The sequence below is a fragment of the Cervus elaphus genome, chromosome 9, assembly GCF_910594005.1.
Source record: "Cervus elaphus chromosome 9, mCerEla1.1, whole genome shotgun sequence".
Lineage (NCBI taxonomy): Eukaryota > Metazoa > Chordata > Mammalia > Artiodactyla > Cervidae > Cervus > Cervus elaphus.
This window is the reverse complement of record NC_057823.1, coordinates 95,753,820-95,767,601: the sequence shown is the minus strand read 5'-3', so window position 1 is coordinate 95,767,601 and position 13,782 is coordinate 95,753,820. Positions and strand designations below refer to the sequence as shown.

Genomic DNA, 13,782 nt, shown 5'->3' with positions numbered 1-13,782 from the left:
AAACCCAACTCCCATTAAGCCACATGCTGTACAGTGCAAGACTCATGTGGCAACGGCTCTTTGCTAATAGCTGCTGCTCAGGTTTCACAGAGGGACGATGGCAAGCGCAGCTTAAGGCAGTATTGCGGCAGAGATCAAGCCATGTGAGTGTTCTAAGAATTAGACTTTGTTATTCTTGAAACTAGCTATGCAGTGACATAGTCTGCATTTTGCTCTTCTGACTTGAGTCAAGTCCCGGTGGGTCTGTGCGGACAAGATGCAGAAGTCCTAACCTCTGGCAGAGAGGTTAGGGGGGTCGGTGCTTCCTGGTCTGTCCAAGGTCTCTACAATTAGCAGCTCAAGAGGAGACATGTGCCCAATGCACAGTATTTTATGTCTGACGTATCAACCCAAAGAAACATCAAATACAGTTCAAAAGTCCAAGAGGAAAGGGGTCATGAGAAATCAGAACACTGAAGAATACGTGAGGCATCGTTTTCCAAATGCTAACAACAAAAATAATTAAGTGCAAATTGAAAATACTAATGAGATTTACAGGCACTGTGGGGAGAATGTGCAAAAGTTTGCAAAGGTTTTTCCTTTTATGTGTGCTGCTTTAAGAAACTATCAAATATATCTCTTAGAAATATAAAGTTCCTTTCTCTCCCAACTGAAGACAATTTTTAAAAATTCAAAGTTTATCAATACTCAGTAGAATAACACAGGTGAACCAGACAAATTCAGTTTCTTTTCAGGAAAAGAATAACAGACAATGTTTAGGATGTCAAAAGAATCAACAAATACCACTGTCTAGAAGCCACCCAGAAATTGTTTCTGTTGTCAAAGCCTTTTGTTCTTCAGAAGTCACCATCTACCCGCTGAAGATTTTATATGCAGATACCTTGAAAAATTCAAAGAAGAAAATGCAGTGAACCATTTGATATGTTATTTTCTTATTACAGGCATAATAAATCTAAGGAGGCATTTACTGTAAGCAGATATTAGAGTAGAAAATTAGAAAAAAAAATTTTTTTTTTTTAATTTTGGGGACAATATTTGGAGCAGTTCTAATCAGTATACTTTCCTCTACAGGACATAAAAGTGAATCATGGTGAGAGAGCCCAATCCAATTTAATCTACGTTGTTATTTCTTTTAGATTTTTTGCAGGAAGTGGTTATATACTTTTGTCATTTAGAATAAGACCTCTTCTCTTTGACATTAATAAGGGCCTAGCTCTCAAGACAGATGTCAGAGTCTCCCTCATCCATACCAGCTCTTCAGTCGCCATAAAGTAGAATCAAACACAGGGTTTTACTTTCTAAAACTAAGATGAACCAAAGTTGTCAGTCTTTTCCTTTGTACTGTTCTCAAAACCCTGTAATTACCATGAGACCGTAGGCGTGCACTCCTCACCCCACATGTGTTTTGGGTGATATCTAGACCATAAGGCCATTTCACTATAAGATGTAACTTGTCAATTTTGCTTTGCCACAGTAATCTGCAGTCATGAGCATCTGGGTTTCAAAGAGTCAACTAGACTTAGTTGGTCATTTTGTTTAAGAGCCTGGCCTAGTATTTTGGAGAGCTTTTAATTATAAGGTTAATGTGTTTAAACATCCTGGAAGCACCATTTATTGCTTCTCAGTGAATTACTCTACAGATTTTGCAGTGTGCATTTTATGCCAATAGCATAAAGAGAACATGAAACACTCAAGAAATGGACTTAGCTTTTCTCACCTATATCACACAGGCTAGTTAGAACGTACAGTGGTCTTCATTTGTGACAAACACCCAACTTACCAAATAGTGTGAACTTTAACTTGTACTTTTTCCATCAGCTTTTGGCTTGGAAGTTTCCTCCTTTGCCTAAAAGGACAAGCAAAAACCATCAATGAGTTCTTTTATTTTCTGGATTGAGTACCCAAAACTGATCAACCAGATGAGCTTTATGAGGAAAAATGCTTTTCAGGTTTAAAAAGGTAAAAGATGGCAGTTGGCAGGGCAAAATAGGATAGTCCTTTTAAAGTGCTTTATTTAGCCCAAACACTGAATTCTTCCCCTTGAAGTTTATAAACTAAAAATAACCTTAAGTGATTCTAAATGTTTTACTCTAGGCTGTTTTTTTTTTTTGAAGGCCAACATAATTGGTTTCCACTTGCAAGGCCTATTTTTTCCATCTCTTCACTTTCAGTCTGTCCTTAAATTTGAAGTGAGTTTCTAATAGGCAGTATGTATAGATGCGTCATTTTTTTTTTTTTTTTTTAATCCATTCTGCCTCTCTGTAGTCTGGGGAGTTGAGCTCATTATTTTCAAAGTATTTATTAATAAGTATGTACCTATTGCCATTCTATGAACTGTTTTCTGACTCTTCTGTAGTTTTTTTGTTCCCTCTCTGGCTCTCTTCCTTTTTCTGATTTGATGATTTCCTACAGTAGTAAGCTAGGTTCCTTTCTCCTTTGTGTATCTACCATAGGTTTTCGTGTATCTACTCTGGTTACCATAAGGCATACATACAACAGCTTACATTTATGTCTTAAGTTGACAACTACTTAGGTTTGAACGCATCCCAAAGCTATACAGTTTTACTGTATAAGTAAAGTAAACTCATAAGTATGAGTTTTTCACCCTCATGTTTTATGTTTTTGATGTCCATTTTATATCTTTTTAATCTTGTGTATCCCTTAACTATTATAATTAGCTATTTTTAACTACTTTTGTCCTACACTTCATACTAGCTTTATCAGTGATTAATATACCACCTTTACAACATTAAATTATTCTGAATTTTGCTGTATATTAACCTTTACCAGTGAGATTTGTACTTTGATTGTTTTCCCATTACTAATTAGCACCCTTTTCAGCTTAAAGAAGTCTTTTTAATGTTACTTGTAAGACTGGTTTAATAGTGATGAACTCCTTTAGCTTTTGCTTATCGGGAAAACTTTTTTCCTGAATGACCGTTTTTCTAAGAAGAGAATATTCTTGGTGTGTTTTTCTTTCAGCACTTTGAAAATATATCATGATACTCCTTTTCTGGCCTGCAAAATTTGAAAGCCTGCTGAGAGTCTTAACGGAGGCCCCTTGTATGTAAAAAGTTGTTTTTCTTTTGGGATGCTCAAATTTCTCTCCTTGTCTTTAACTTTTGACATTTTAATGTGTCTTTGGTGTGGGTGTCTTTGGGTTCTTCTTATCTGAAAGCATCTGGGCTTCCTGGATATGAATGTCTTGTTTCCTTCCCCAGGTTAGGGAAGGTTTTAGCCATTATTTATATCAATAAGTTCGTTGCCCCTTTGTCCCTTGCTTCTCCTTTTGGGACCCCCTTTAATGCAAATGTTCATCCGTGTTGGTCTGTGTGATACTGTCTGATAAGTCTTTTCAGCTATCTTTACTATTTTTTTTTTTTTTTGCTGCATTGACTGGGTGAGTCCCGTTGCTCTGTCCTTTAGTTCCTGGGTCCGTCCTTCTGCGTATAGTCTGCTGTTGAACCCCTCTAGTGTGTTTTTCAGTTCAGTTATTGTATTCTTCAGTTCTGTGACTACTTGTTACGTTCTTGTATTTTTCCTGTATCTTTGCCGAAGTTCTCACTGTGTTTATCCATTCTTCTCCCAAGTTTGGTGAGCATCTGTATGACTGTTACTTTGAACTCATCAGGTAAACCTCTTCATTAAGGTTTCTATCCTGAGGTTTTAATTGTCTGGAACGTATTCTTCCATTTCCTCATTTTCCTTGACTCTCTGTTGGTTTCTGTGCATTAGACAGAACAGCCACCTCTTCCAGTCTTGAAGGAGTGGCCTCGTGTAGGAGATAACTTAACTGTGAAACCCTGCCCTGACTCGATCATCTCTCAAAACACTGTAAGTGTTCAAGCAGCCTATTTTATTTTCATTGGTTCAATATATAAACATAATAGTCCTGAAGGGCCACAGCAGGTGATCAGGAAGTGCCCCCCCTGGGGGGCAGTTACAAAAGTTTGGCCTCTAGGTAAGTGCCAGAGCCCCCTTTCTGGGAGATGCTGGTGACCCGGAGCGAGATGGGGAAATAGCTCAATGGTGGTGAGCACCCAGCTTATGTCTCCTAAGAGCACACCTGGGCATCTTCTGCCAAATCGGAAGCCTGCTCCTCACACCGAAGCTGCAGGATAAGCATGGAGGCCTCTTACACAGAAAGCTGGGGTGTGTTTTGGTCTGAGGTTTGTGCAGCATTCTGGGGATGGTGGCCAGCTAAGAACTGTAGCTCTGATTGCTTTGTGGGGGGAGTGGGTGAGTCTGAGCTCATGAGCCCTTGAAGAACCTTTCCTCAGTTTGCTATGGCCGTCTGGACACACGCTCCATTGGCTTCCCAAAGCTAGAGGTTTAGTGTGCTCATTTCTCAGGTGGTCTTTAAAGGTTGGGGTGCTGCCATGGGGGTTCAACCTAGTTTGCTCCTCAGGAGAAGCTCTGAGTTTTGAATTTCCTTCTGATGGTGAGTTAACTGTGTTGGGACTGGATTTGTGCCGAGAGTGTGTCTTCTTCTACCTTCTTTGATGCCGGCCTTCTTTTATTGGCCCAATGGATAGGAGTCATTCAGATCACTAGGAGTTTTTTCCTAGAGGAAATTGTTGCATACGCAGCTGTAGATCTGGTGTTTCCATGGTACGAGGCGAGCTGATCTTGTCTACATCACCACCCTGAACCAGAACTCACTATCTTGCTTTTTAAGAGTTTGGATGCAGCTGGATTACTGTTTCTGGACCTGTATCTTTTATTTCTCATTATAATTGGAATTAACAGTCATAACCATTTGAATACTATGGTTTTAGAACTGGAGGAGACCCAGAAGTTGTCTATCCAATCCAACTTCCATTCCTTTCCTAACCACAGTTTGCATCATTTTAATAATAGGAAGCTTCAAAGTGCCATGCTGCATTAATGCCCAGCTCTAAGAAACCAGATCCACTCATTAGTCTCAGTTCTGCTTTCTATAAGAACGTGAAAAATGAGATACCACCTGGGAGGAAGGACTACTAGTATTTACTGTGAGTATATTGGGTCTCAGAAACTGTAAGAGCTTCTCCAGTTCTCTGTACTACTTTCCTGTTCCAAGATTTATAGACACTACATTCTCTGGTGGTGTCATCTCCCTTGCCAGGCATGCATATTTTAACATGTCTTAATTTGCTGTTATGATGACTAACATCGTAATCAAACTGTTGACTTTTTTCTTAATAATTGGTGGCAATTTAGACTTGATGAAATATAGTATATGGATCTGTACTGTCAATGTTTATCCAAATGGAAACCTGAGGCAGGAAGTGTTAGCCTGGGTCTTTCGGGAGGCGAAGCTATAAAATATTCACCCATCCCGAAGTCTCAGTCTTTGCAGCATCAAATCTAATGCCCCAAAGCACATCCCGAGAGAACATGTAAACTAAGGACTGATAAGGAAACAATATAGCAGCCAGCAGATCACTGCCGCTCTCAGGGAGAGCTCAAGAAAGGGGAGCAGGGTCACAGAGACAAATCTTCCAAGGAGGTGAAGCGATGGAAGGCAAAGGGCTTTTGAGTTGTTAAAGAGCTTGAATATGTTTGTACTACAAAGGAAACGAATTGAGACAAAGATACTGGACAGAGTTCAGTTCAGTCGCTCAGTTGTGTCCGACTCTGCGACCCCATGAATCACAGCACGCCAGGCCTCCCTGTCCATCACCAACTCCTGGAGCCTACTCAAACTCATGTCCATTGAGTCGGTGATGCCATCCAACCGTCTCATCCTCTGTTGTCCCTTCTCCTCCTGCCCTCAATCTTTCCCAGCATCAGGGTCTTTTCCAATGAGTCGGTTCTTCGTATCAGGTGACCAAAGTATTGGAATTTCAGCTTTAGCATCAGTCCTTCCAATGAATATTTAGGACCAACTCTTTGGGACCCCATGGACTATTCAGCTCATGGAATTCTCTAGGCCAGAATACTGGAGTGGGTAGCCTTTCCCTTCTCCAGGGGATCTTCCCAACACGGGGCTTGAACCCTGGTCTCCCACATTGCAGGTGGATTCTTCACCAGCTGAGCCACACGGGGAGCATGGAGAGACTCAGTGACCCCTTGAGAGAGAGAGAAGGGGCTGCAGGCAAGGAGGGGAGAGTGTGTTTGTTAGGAGGTGGGCAGGAAGGGGGTCTTGGTTATTTCCTGCAAGGCACCCTCAGTGTTCTCTTTAAGGAGAAGGCAAGGCTTTCCGCACACGGTGGGGGAGAGTAGCAACAAGGGAGTGCAAGGTGTTTGGGGCTGATGAAGGGAGAGGGCCTCCACTCACCCCAGACTAGCTCAGCTGACGCTGGGACTCTGTCTGACAAGGGCTGGCAACGCAGGGCACTTCAATTGTGTTCCGAACCTTCGTTCCTTCAGTAAGTTGATACTTACTGAATATTGATTATTGATAAGTAATATTGATACCTAAGTATCGATTACTTTAAAAAATAATATATATCATGGCTGATTCATGTCAATGTATGGCAAAAACCACTACAATATTGTAATGGAATTAGCCTCCGATTAAAATAAATAATTAAAAAAAATAAACACCTTTAAAACTTCAGTTTCTTTGGCAAGATGTGCTAGGGTATAGATAGGGCTTAAAAATGCTTCTTTTCTAAATAGACCCCAAGCAGAAACTAAATGACTAAGAAGGCACTGCTCCCTGTAATCGCCAAGCTCACTTATCATCTGTTTACTGCGCTGGTGGGGGCTTCCCTGGGGGCTCAGATGGTAAAGAGTCTTCCTGCAGTGCGGGAGACCCGGGTTCCATCCCTGTGTCAGGAAGATGCCCTGGAGAAGGAAATGGCAACCCACTCCAGTACTCTTGCCTGGAAAACCCCATGGACAGAGGAGCCTGGCGGGCTACAGTCCATGGGGGTCACAAAGAGTCGGACACGACTGGGCTTTGAACTTACTTGTGTGGAATCCTTGGCTTTCCCGCCGTTCCTGGGGGCTTTGGCACTGGCAGCAGGCTTCTTGTCTTTGTCCTAGAGCAGAGGAAATGTAATGAGGCTGCTGCGGTCAACACTCCATCTAGCAATTAACTGCTGCTGCAAGCAAATCGATCCAGGCTCTTCCTTTTAGGAGCCTGGACTCTCCAGTTTAACTAAATAATGAAAAATTGGGTATTTCACAGTCATAACTTTTTGAACCACAGTGAACATACACAGCGGTGTTCACGGTGGGAGGGTGAGAAGGAAAAAAAATGAGGAAAAGGTGACTCATGTTGACATCCTGCCAATTTTCATGATGCACTCAGACTGTATTTTGCTCATCAAAATAGAGCCTGGTTCTATCAGGACTGGTGTCTATGTGCCAAGAGGACACTGCTTTCAGAGTGATGGAAGAATAATCTAAGAGTGGAAGCAACCAGAGCCAGGTAGGGCCAGTCACATACAAAAGTGAAGTCCATTCACCAAAAAGGCATTTTTTATGAGGCTCCAGGAGTTGAGAAATAGGATGGTGATGTGATCTAGAAATTAAATCACCCAAGAGAGGGAAGACTGACAATTCAGTGACTGGGAACTACCGTTAACACCCGCGAAACCATGTGCATTTTAATTCTTCTGAAAATAACAACGGAGGACACTCATTTCACTCTTCCTTCTATTTGATGGCTTACACTTTTCTTTTTTTTCCACTCGCATTTGATCTCCTACTATGCACGGGGCATTTAGCTAATGCTGACCACAGAGCTACCAGACACGACTGTTGTCTGAAGCCCACAGCCCAGTGGGGTGAGACCCAGGACAGGTAACTCACAGCGCAGGGACAGCAGAGGACAAGCCCCTGACCTGGGACGGGAGAAGCAGACAGGGAGAGCTTCCTGGATGCTTGAATGGTCCCTGAAGGGCAAGGAGGAGCGCTGCTCAGGGCAGAAAAGGGGAGGAAGCCCAGAGGGCAAGCGGCATGGTGTATAGAGTGAAGGACTGCTCTCCTTTTAAATGACCACAGATAGAGCATTACTGCTACACACCAATATAGCGTGGCAATCAAAAATGGAGCTTATAAAGCAACATGGAAAACATTTATGATACACTCTTAAGAAATGTATTATATATAGAATCTACGTATAATTATGTAAAACCTACATATGGGAAAAGACAAGAAATAACACCAAATAATGGTGTTGGAGGGGAGGGGAGTAGAATTTTTTTCAAATTTTCTAGGGCATTAATCAGTTTATTCTATGGTATAAAATTGTGTGTGTGTGTGTTATTTGTACAGAGATACATTAAAAAAAAAAAAGCCAAGAGGAAAAAGCCCCGCACCTTTGCTGTGTTTGTGGAGGTTTCTGTAGCTGAGGGACAGCTGTCAAAGTCCCCGGAGAGGGCGTCAATGGGGTCCTGGGCACCTGCAGGCTGCTGAGATCAAGAGAGATAACCATCAAGATTTGCTTTTTGGAAAAGCAAGGGAAAGATGTTTGTGGGCCATTTCCCCGCATCTCTGAAAATGTGTGTGTTCAAAGCAAAGCCTTGCTGACATTCTTTTCCTAATAAACTATTATAAAAGAGAGATTAAAACAGAAAAATCTTGACAGCTCTACTTTCCTCCACTCTGTTATACAAGGTGCTTAGTATTCTCTGAGCTATGATGCTCTAATCTGGAAAATGGAACTGCCTATGTTGAGCGGCTCTTGGGAAGACAGAAATAATATACTCTTATATGCATGCCTTGGCATCAGACCAAGCACAAGGAAGGCATTCACTGCATTTTAGATTTCTAAAATGTGAAAGCTGCAGCTAGAGGTTAAAAAAATCTTTTCTGGAAACACACAGCTATGGTATTTACCTCTGATGCTTTGGGTTTCTTTGATGCCTTTGGCTTCCCCGGTGTGCCCTTAGAAACAAAGCAGACTATTGGTTAAACAAACTTTTGTAAAGGTTTCACTTAGGCGTAAGTCAGTATTTACATGATCTTTTATCCAGTGGAGTTCAGTCAGCCCCCTGCATCTGTGGCTTCCGCATTGGCAGATTCAACCAACCAGCAGATTGAAACTATTTGGGGAAACAGAATTCTAGGAAGTTCCAAAAAGCAAATCTTGAATTTGCCACATGCCAGCAACTACTTAACGTAGCACTTACACTGTATTAGGCATTCTGAGTAATGCAGAGATGATCTAAAGTATCCTCAGATTTTGGTCTCTGGGGGTCTTGGAACTAACCACCCCTAGATACCAAGGGACAACTGTATACTTTGCATAACTGATAAACCTGGGTCCATATTATCTCTTCACCAGCTTTGATTAATGACTACCTCATAACTATTTCAATAGCCTTGGGGAAAACGCAAGGATGAGTCTGTTCCTGGAAGTGAAAGAAATACTGTTTTAGCAACTCTGTCACTGCTTAACTCTAGTTAAAACATCACAAAAAGTAACTTGTGTTTTTATGTCTTGTTTGCTATTTTACTATATACGTATCTACCATAGCTTATTACACTTCAAAAGGATTTGAGGCACTGAAATGGTCTATAGGTGATTTTTTTTCAGTGAGGATTACAAGGACAACTCATCAGGGATTTTTCCCATCTGCAGAGGCCAGGACACTAAATAATACATTTCCCAAAGAACACAACGGGGTCAGATGGGACCGTCAAAGCAGGGGGCATTCTAGCAGGGTGCACAAGAGCTGTCATGAATACTGAATGCAAGCGAGGGGAACTGATTTCTGTAACAGAAGACAGTGAAGCTGATAGTACTCTATACAGTCAAACCCCTCACATGCATCAGTGCAGAGAGAGGCTGTCATTTGGACTTCCTTGTTTTTATCTGATGAACAGATCGGGAAAGGGTTATTTAACCTCTAGAAGCCAAACAGGAAGGGGCAGGAAACAGAGCAGGTTGACCAGGAGAGAGACAAAGACAGATAAACTTCTTAACGATACTGTTAGCAACAGAGCTTTCGATTGGGAATATGGTTTTGCCTGTCTTCACTCTCAACAGCACTGGGGTGGTGGTGTAGGAGAAGAAAGAGAGACAGCAGGCCTTGGGTCGTATTTGCCCCATGAATTATTTCCATCCTAGCTCTTTTTCTGTTCTTCAACAGAGAGACTCTGCTTCAGGTAAGATTACAAGTATCATTCATTGTTATTACAGACTTTTCTTGCAGAGAATTCATCTGTGTACCTGCCTGGGAATCACTGGTAAGCATCAGTGAGTGACGGAACATTCTTCAATTCTCTTTACGCCACAGTGCCCGGCACAGTAAACATCCAATGATACTGGCTCAAATAAATATTAAACAGAATTCTAGACAGTCTGCTCAGTGGGGACAGAGTAAAAGTGCCAGTCATGTCACATTTTTATGCTATTGTTACAGTGTACTTTCTGTTCATTTCAAGTGAGGTTTGAATCTCAAAGCTTTGGAGTATAGATCCAACCTGGACACCACCCTCATTTACCTCCTTGTCATCATCCAAAAGATGCTGGTATGCAGGTGGGATGGTGTCATCTCTTTCTCCCAGCTTGTCTCTGTGTTCAGCTTTGGCTTTTTCCTGTAAACAATGAACATACATAATTACTATTCAGTTCTACCTTCAAAAAAAGCACATTTGAAAATGCAGCATTCAGCATTTATTGGCTATTTCTGAGGCAAAACATAGTCCCTTTAAGTTTTATAAGCAACAGAGCAACAATGTCAACATATTTCCAGTTGATGGAAAAAAGTAAACCCAGTGCTTCTGTTTGTCATTCCACACCCATGAATTTTCTACTTGTATTTTAAATTGAAATAAGCTTTTAAGTAATTATTCTCAGAACTATCTGAGTTCAGTCACTCAGTCGTGTCCAACTCTTTGCGACCCCATGGACTGCAGCACGCCAGGGCTCCCTGTCCATCACCAACTACCGGAGTTTACCCAAACTCATGTCCATCGAGTTGGTGATGGACATTCTCCAGGTAAGAATACTAGAGTGGGTTAATATTCCCTTCTCCAGGGGATCTTTCCAACCCAGGGATCGAACCCAGGTCTCCTGCATTGCAGGCAGATTCTTTACCATCTGAGCCACCAGGGAAGCCCTCAGAAACTATGGAAGGAGATAAAACCCAAGAGGATAAAGTTTCTTTTAATGTGAGTGTCACTTTCTAAAGTAAACCGTCAAGGTGCTGTACCTTGGCACTTAGAGGCACTATTCACAACTCTGACTCTTTACCAGGAGCCACTGTGAAGGGACGTGCCGCCTGCTATGTTGCAGGTGAGCAAACACCCGCGGCTGAGTAAGCAGCCCCCGCCTCCAGCATCCCTGCCTCAGTGCGGTGAGGCTGGCCTCTTGGTCCCTGGATTCAGGGAAAGCCCTGCCCCCCCCCCAAGGGGTGGGGATTAGATTTTATTTTTCTGCATCATTATAATTTCATTTTTCAAATACAGGTTAAGTTCATCTCGACATTCCTGTAACAGAGTAGAATCAAGACCTAAGGATTCTTTGAAACACCCCATCTTGGAGACAAAGATTTGGGTGGTCTGTTACCTTTCTGGTAGTTCCAAGCTCGACGGACTGTTAGTATATTATTCAGTATAAATACGTACTTCTACATGTTGTACAAGACATGCAGTGTTAAGAGTCTGTGTCTTGTAGACACTTCTGCAGTGAACTCCTGGTCCAACGCTTCCTTCGTGTAGGAGTTTGCACGTAGTTACGATGGCAGGGAAGACTGCTAGGGAAGCCTCTGTCACTACATACACACAAGTTGTCTACCTAAAATACACATATCTGTACCAGATATATGACAAGATATATCTGGTTTTACTGCCAGATAAAACCAAAAAAAGTCAGTGTGAGAAGAGAATAAAATTAACAGAGCAAGACCGTGCTTTTCCATCATCACAAACTCTCATCTCACAAACATAACGTTTGCCCAAATCTGTGCTGTAACACAGTCCTCAGAGAGGAAACGGAGACACCACGTAGACCACAGTGTAGAAAAAACTTAGGCTGTAGTTATCCAACTGTTCGCTGACTCCAGGCAGTGAAAGTGAAAGCGGCTGAGTCGTGTCCGACTCTGCAGCCCCATGGACTGTACAGTCCATGGAATTCTCCAGGCCAGAATACTGGAGTGGGCAGCCTTTCCCTTCTCCAGGAGATCTTCCCAGCCCAGGGACCAAACCCAGGTCTCCCGCACTGCAGGCAGATTCTTTACCAGCAGAGCCACCAGGGAAGGCTGACTCCAGGCAAGTCAGGGCTATAAAAACTTTAAATGACTTTTTTCTTGTACCTTGACTTTATCCTCTACGGGTTTATTCTCATCTGGATCAGGCTGTCTTTGCCCGAGACTGTCAGAAAGTTGATCCAGGGCATCGTCAAGTTCTTTGTTGTCACGCTGCTAAACAAGACATCCAAATTAGTCACTGGTTAGCCACATCAGGTCACCTGCAGCGCCCACAGTGCCTCTAAGACGTCCGTAAGCCGGTGGGTTTTCCCCAGGGAGGGGCAGGTGGGCAGAGGCGCTGGGTCTTCCTTCCCTGTGGGGGGCTCTTCGTCCCTCACTTTTCACTCAGCACCTCTCTGTACCTGTCTACCCTGCCCCACCCCGAGATGCCTTTCTCTTCCTGGAAAATAGGTCCCTTCCTAAAAAGATGGGGTTCTTGGCCTGATTTTCTAGAAGTCTTATGATGCCTTCAATACATGTAATATTATGTTCCCCGCAAAGTCACTAAGTTTACTCTTTGATTCCCAAGTGGATTGCTATAAATAAAGCTTTATACCTAGTTTTAATGATGGCTTCAAATAAAATATTAACTAAAACTAAAAACTCTGATGGGGGAAGTGATGGGAAAGGTATTCTAAAACATACTGTGAAAGGCAAAAAGGCTTTTGATTGTGGATGTTTCTTAATAGCCTCACCCACTATTCCAGGGGCTCCTAAAGTCTGAGTACTAGGAACCGAAGTGTAAACGGCAGCCTGGTTATTAATGAGTCTTCCTTCTGTTGCACAGGGACTTTTGACACTGTGGGTGTGTGTACAGACATACACACAGACACGAGGGGAAAGGGCATTTTACTGGTTTTAAGTGCTTCAGGAGAGCCCAGGATTATAGCAGCAAATGGTGGCGCTGCCCACAGCTAGATCTGGGCTTTGTCATTTGTGCCTCTGGATATTTTCAGATGATCCCACGACTGACCCAACAGGAGGAAAACTCACTCAGAATCTCAGAGTGCAGCAGGAAGCAAGCTTTGATGCTACATCAAAAGGAAAGGGAGCCTAGCTGACTTCACTCAAGCTACTTCATCTCCAGCTAGCTCACGAAGCACTTCTATCTCAACCCAAGGGGCTGGGGGTCTGGTTTAGGGCAATCTCTCTATCTTTTGATGTGCCGTGGTCTCCTGGATCATATATAATTTGGTACCGTAAAGAAAATTAATCAAGGAAGTCTGGAAAAGCTTTGGTCCCACAGTCTTGCCTCAGAACGTGTAAATAATTAAAATGATATTGACACTGAGGTTTTCCATTACTAGCATGAAAATGACAAGTTTTTACTGGTATGACTGGGAGGAAAACAATGCTTTTCTACCAGGAGTCTGTGATTTGGTGGGCAGAGAGAAGCTCAAACACTGAGCAATTCCTTAAAGTAAACCTGAGGTTAAATAAGGAGTAGTACTCACAGCATGTATCAGGAAAAATACAGAGGAAGGAAACATTATCAAGAACACTAAACAATTTAAAAAATCTGAATATATACACAATGTGCATATTGCACTTCAATTCTAATAAAGCAACAATATGTTAAGCTGTTTCACTGTGTGTGAAATACTTTCACAGGTATTGTTTTATTTAATCATTTTAGATAGTCCGTCATCTC

General features: G+C 42.3%; 1 protein-coding gene across 12 annotated transcripts in view; it reads right to left on the bottom strand.

Moving 5' to 3' along the window:
* Positions 1–659: 659 nt before the first annotated feature.
* Positions 660–13,782, bottom strand: part of CAST (calpastatin) — a 124,229-nt gene continuing 111,106 nt past the window's right edge. For 8 of the 12 annotated variants that reach the window (XM_043913666.1, XM_043913663.1, XM_043913665.1 and 5 more), the window contains 7 exons: positions 12,198–12,305; positions 10,387–10,479; positions 8,776–8,823; positions 8,256–8,348; positions 6,900–6,971; positions 1,781–1,846; positions 660–880 (listed from right to left, as the gene is read on the bottom strand). In XM_043913666.1, coding sequence (XP_043769601.1) covers positions 1,796–1,846; positions 6,900–6,971; positions 8,256–8,348; positions 8,776–8,823; positions 10,387–10,479; positions 12,198–12,305 — 465 coding nt within the window. In that variant the 3' untranslated portion in view covers positions 660–880; positions 1,781–1,795. The remainder of the gene's footprint in view (positions 881–1,780; positions 1,847–6,899; positions 6,972–8,255; positions 8,349–8,775; positions 8,824–10,386; positions 10,480–12,197; positions 12,306–13,782) is intronic. The other 4 variants (XM_043913668.1, XM_043913664.1, XM_043913674.1 and 1 more) reach the window with 2 other exon arrangements.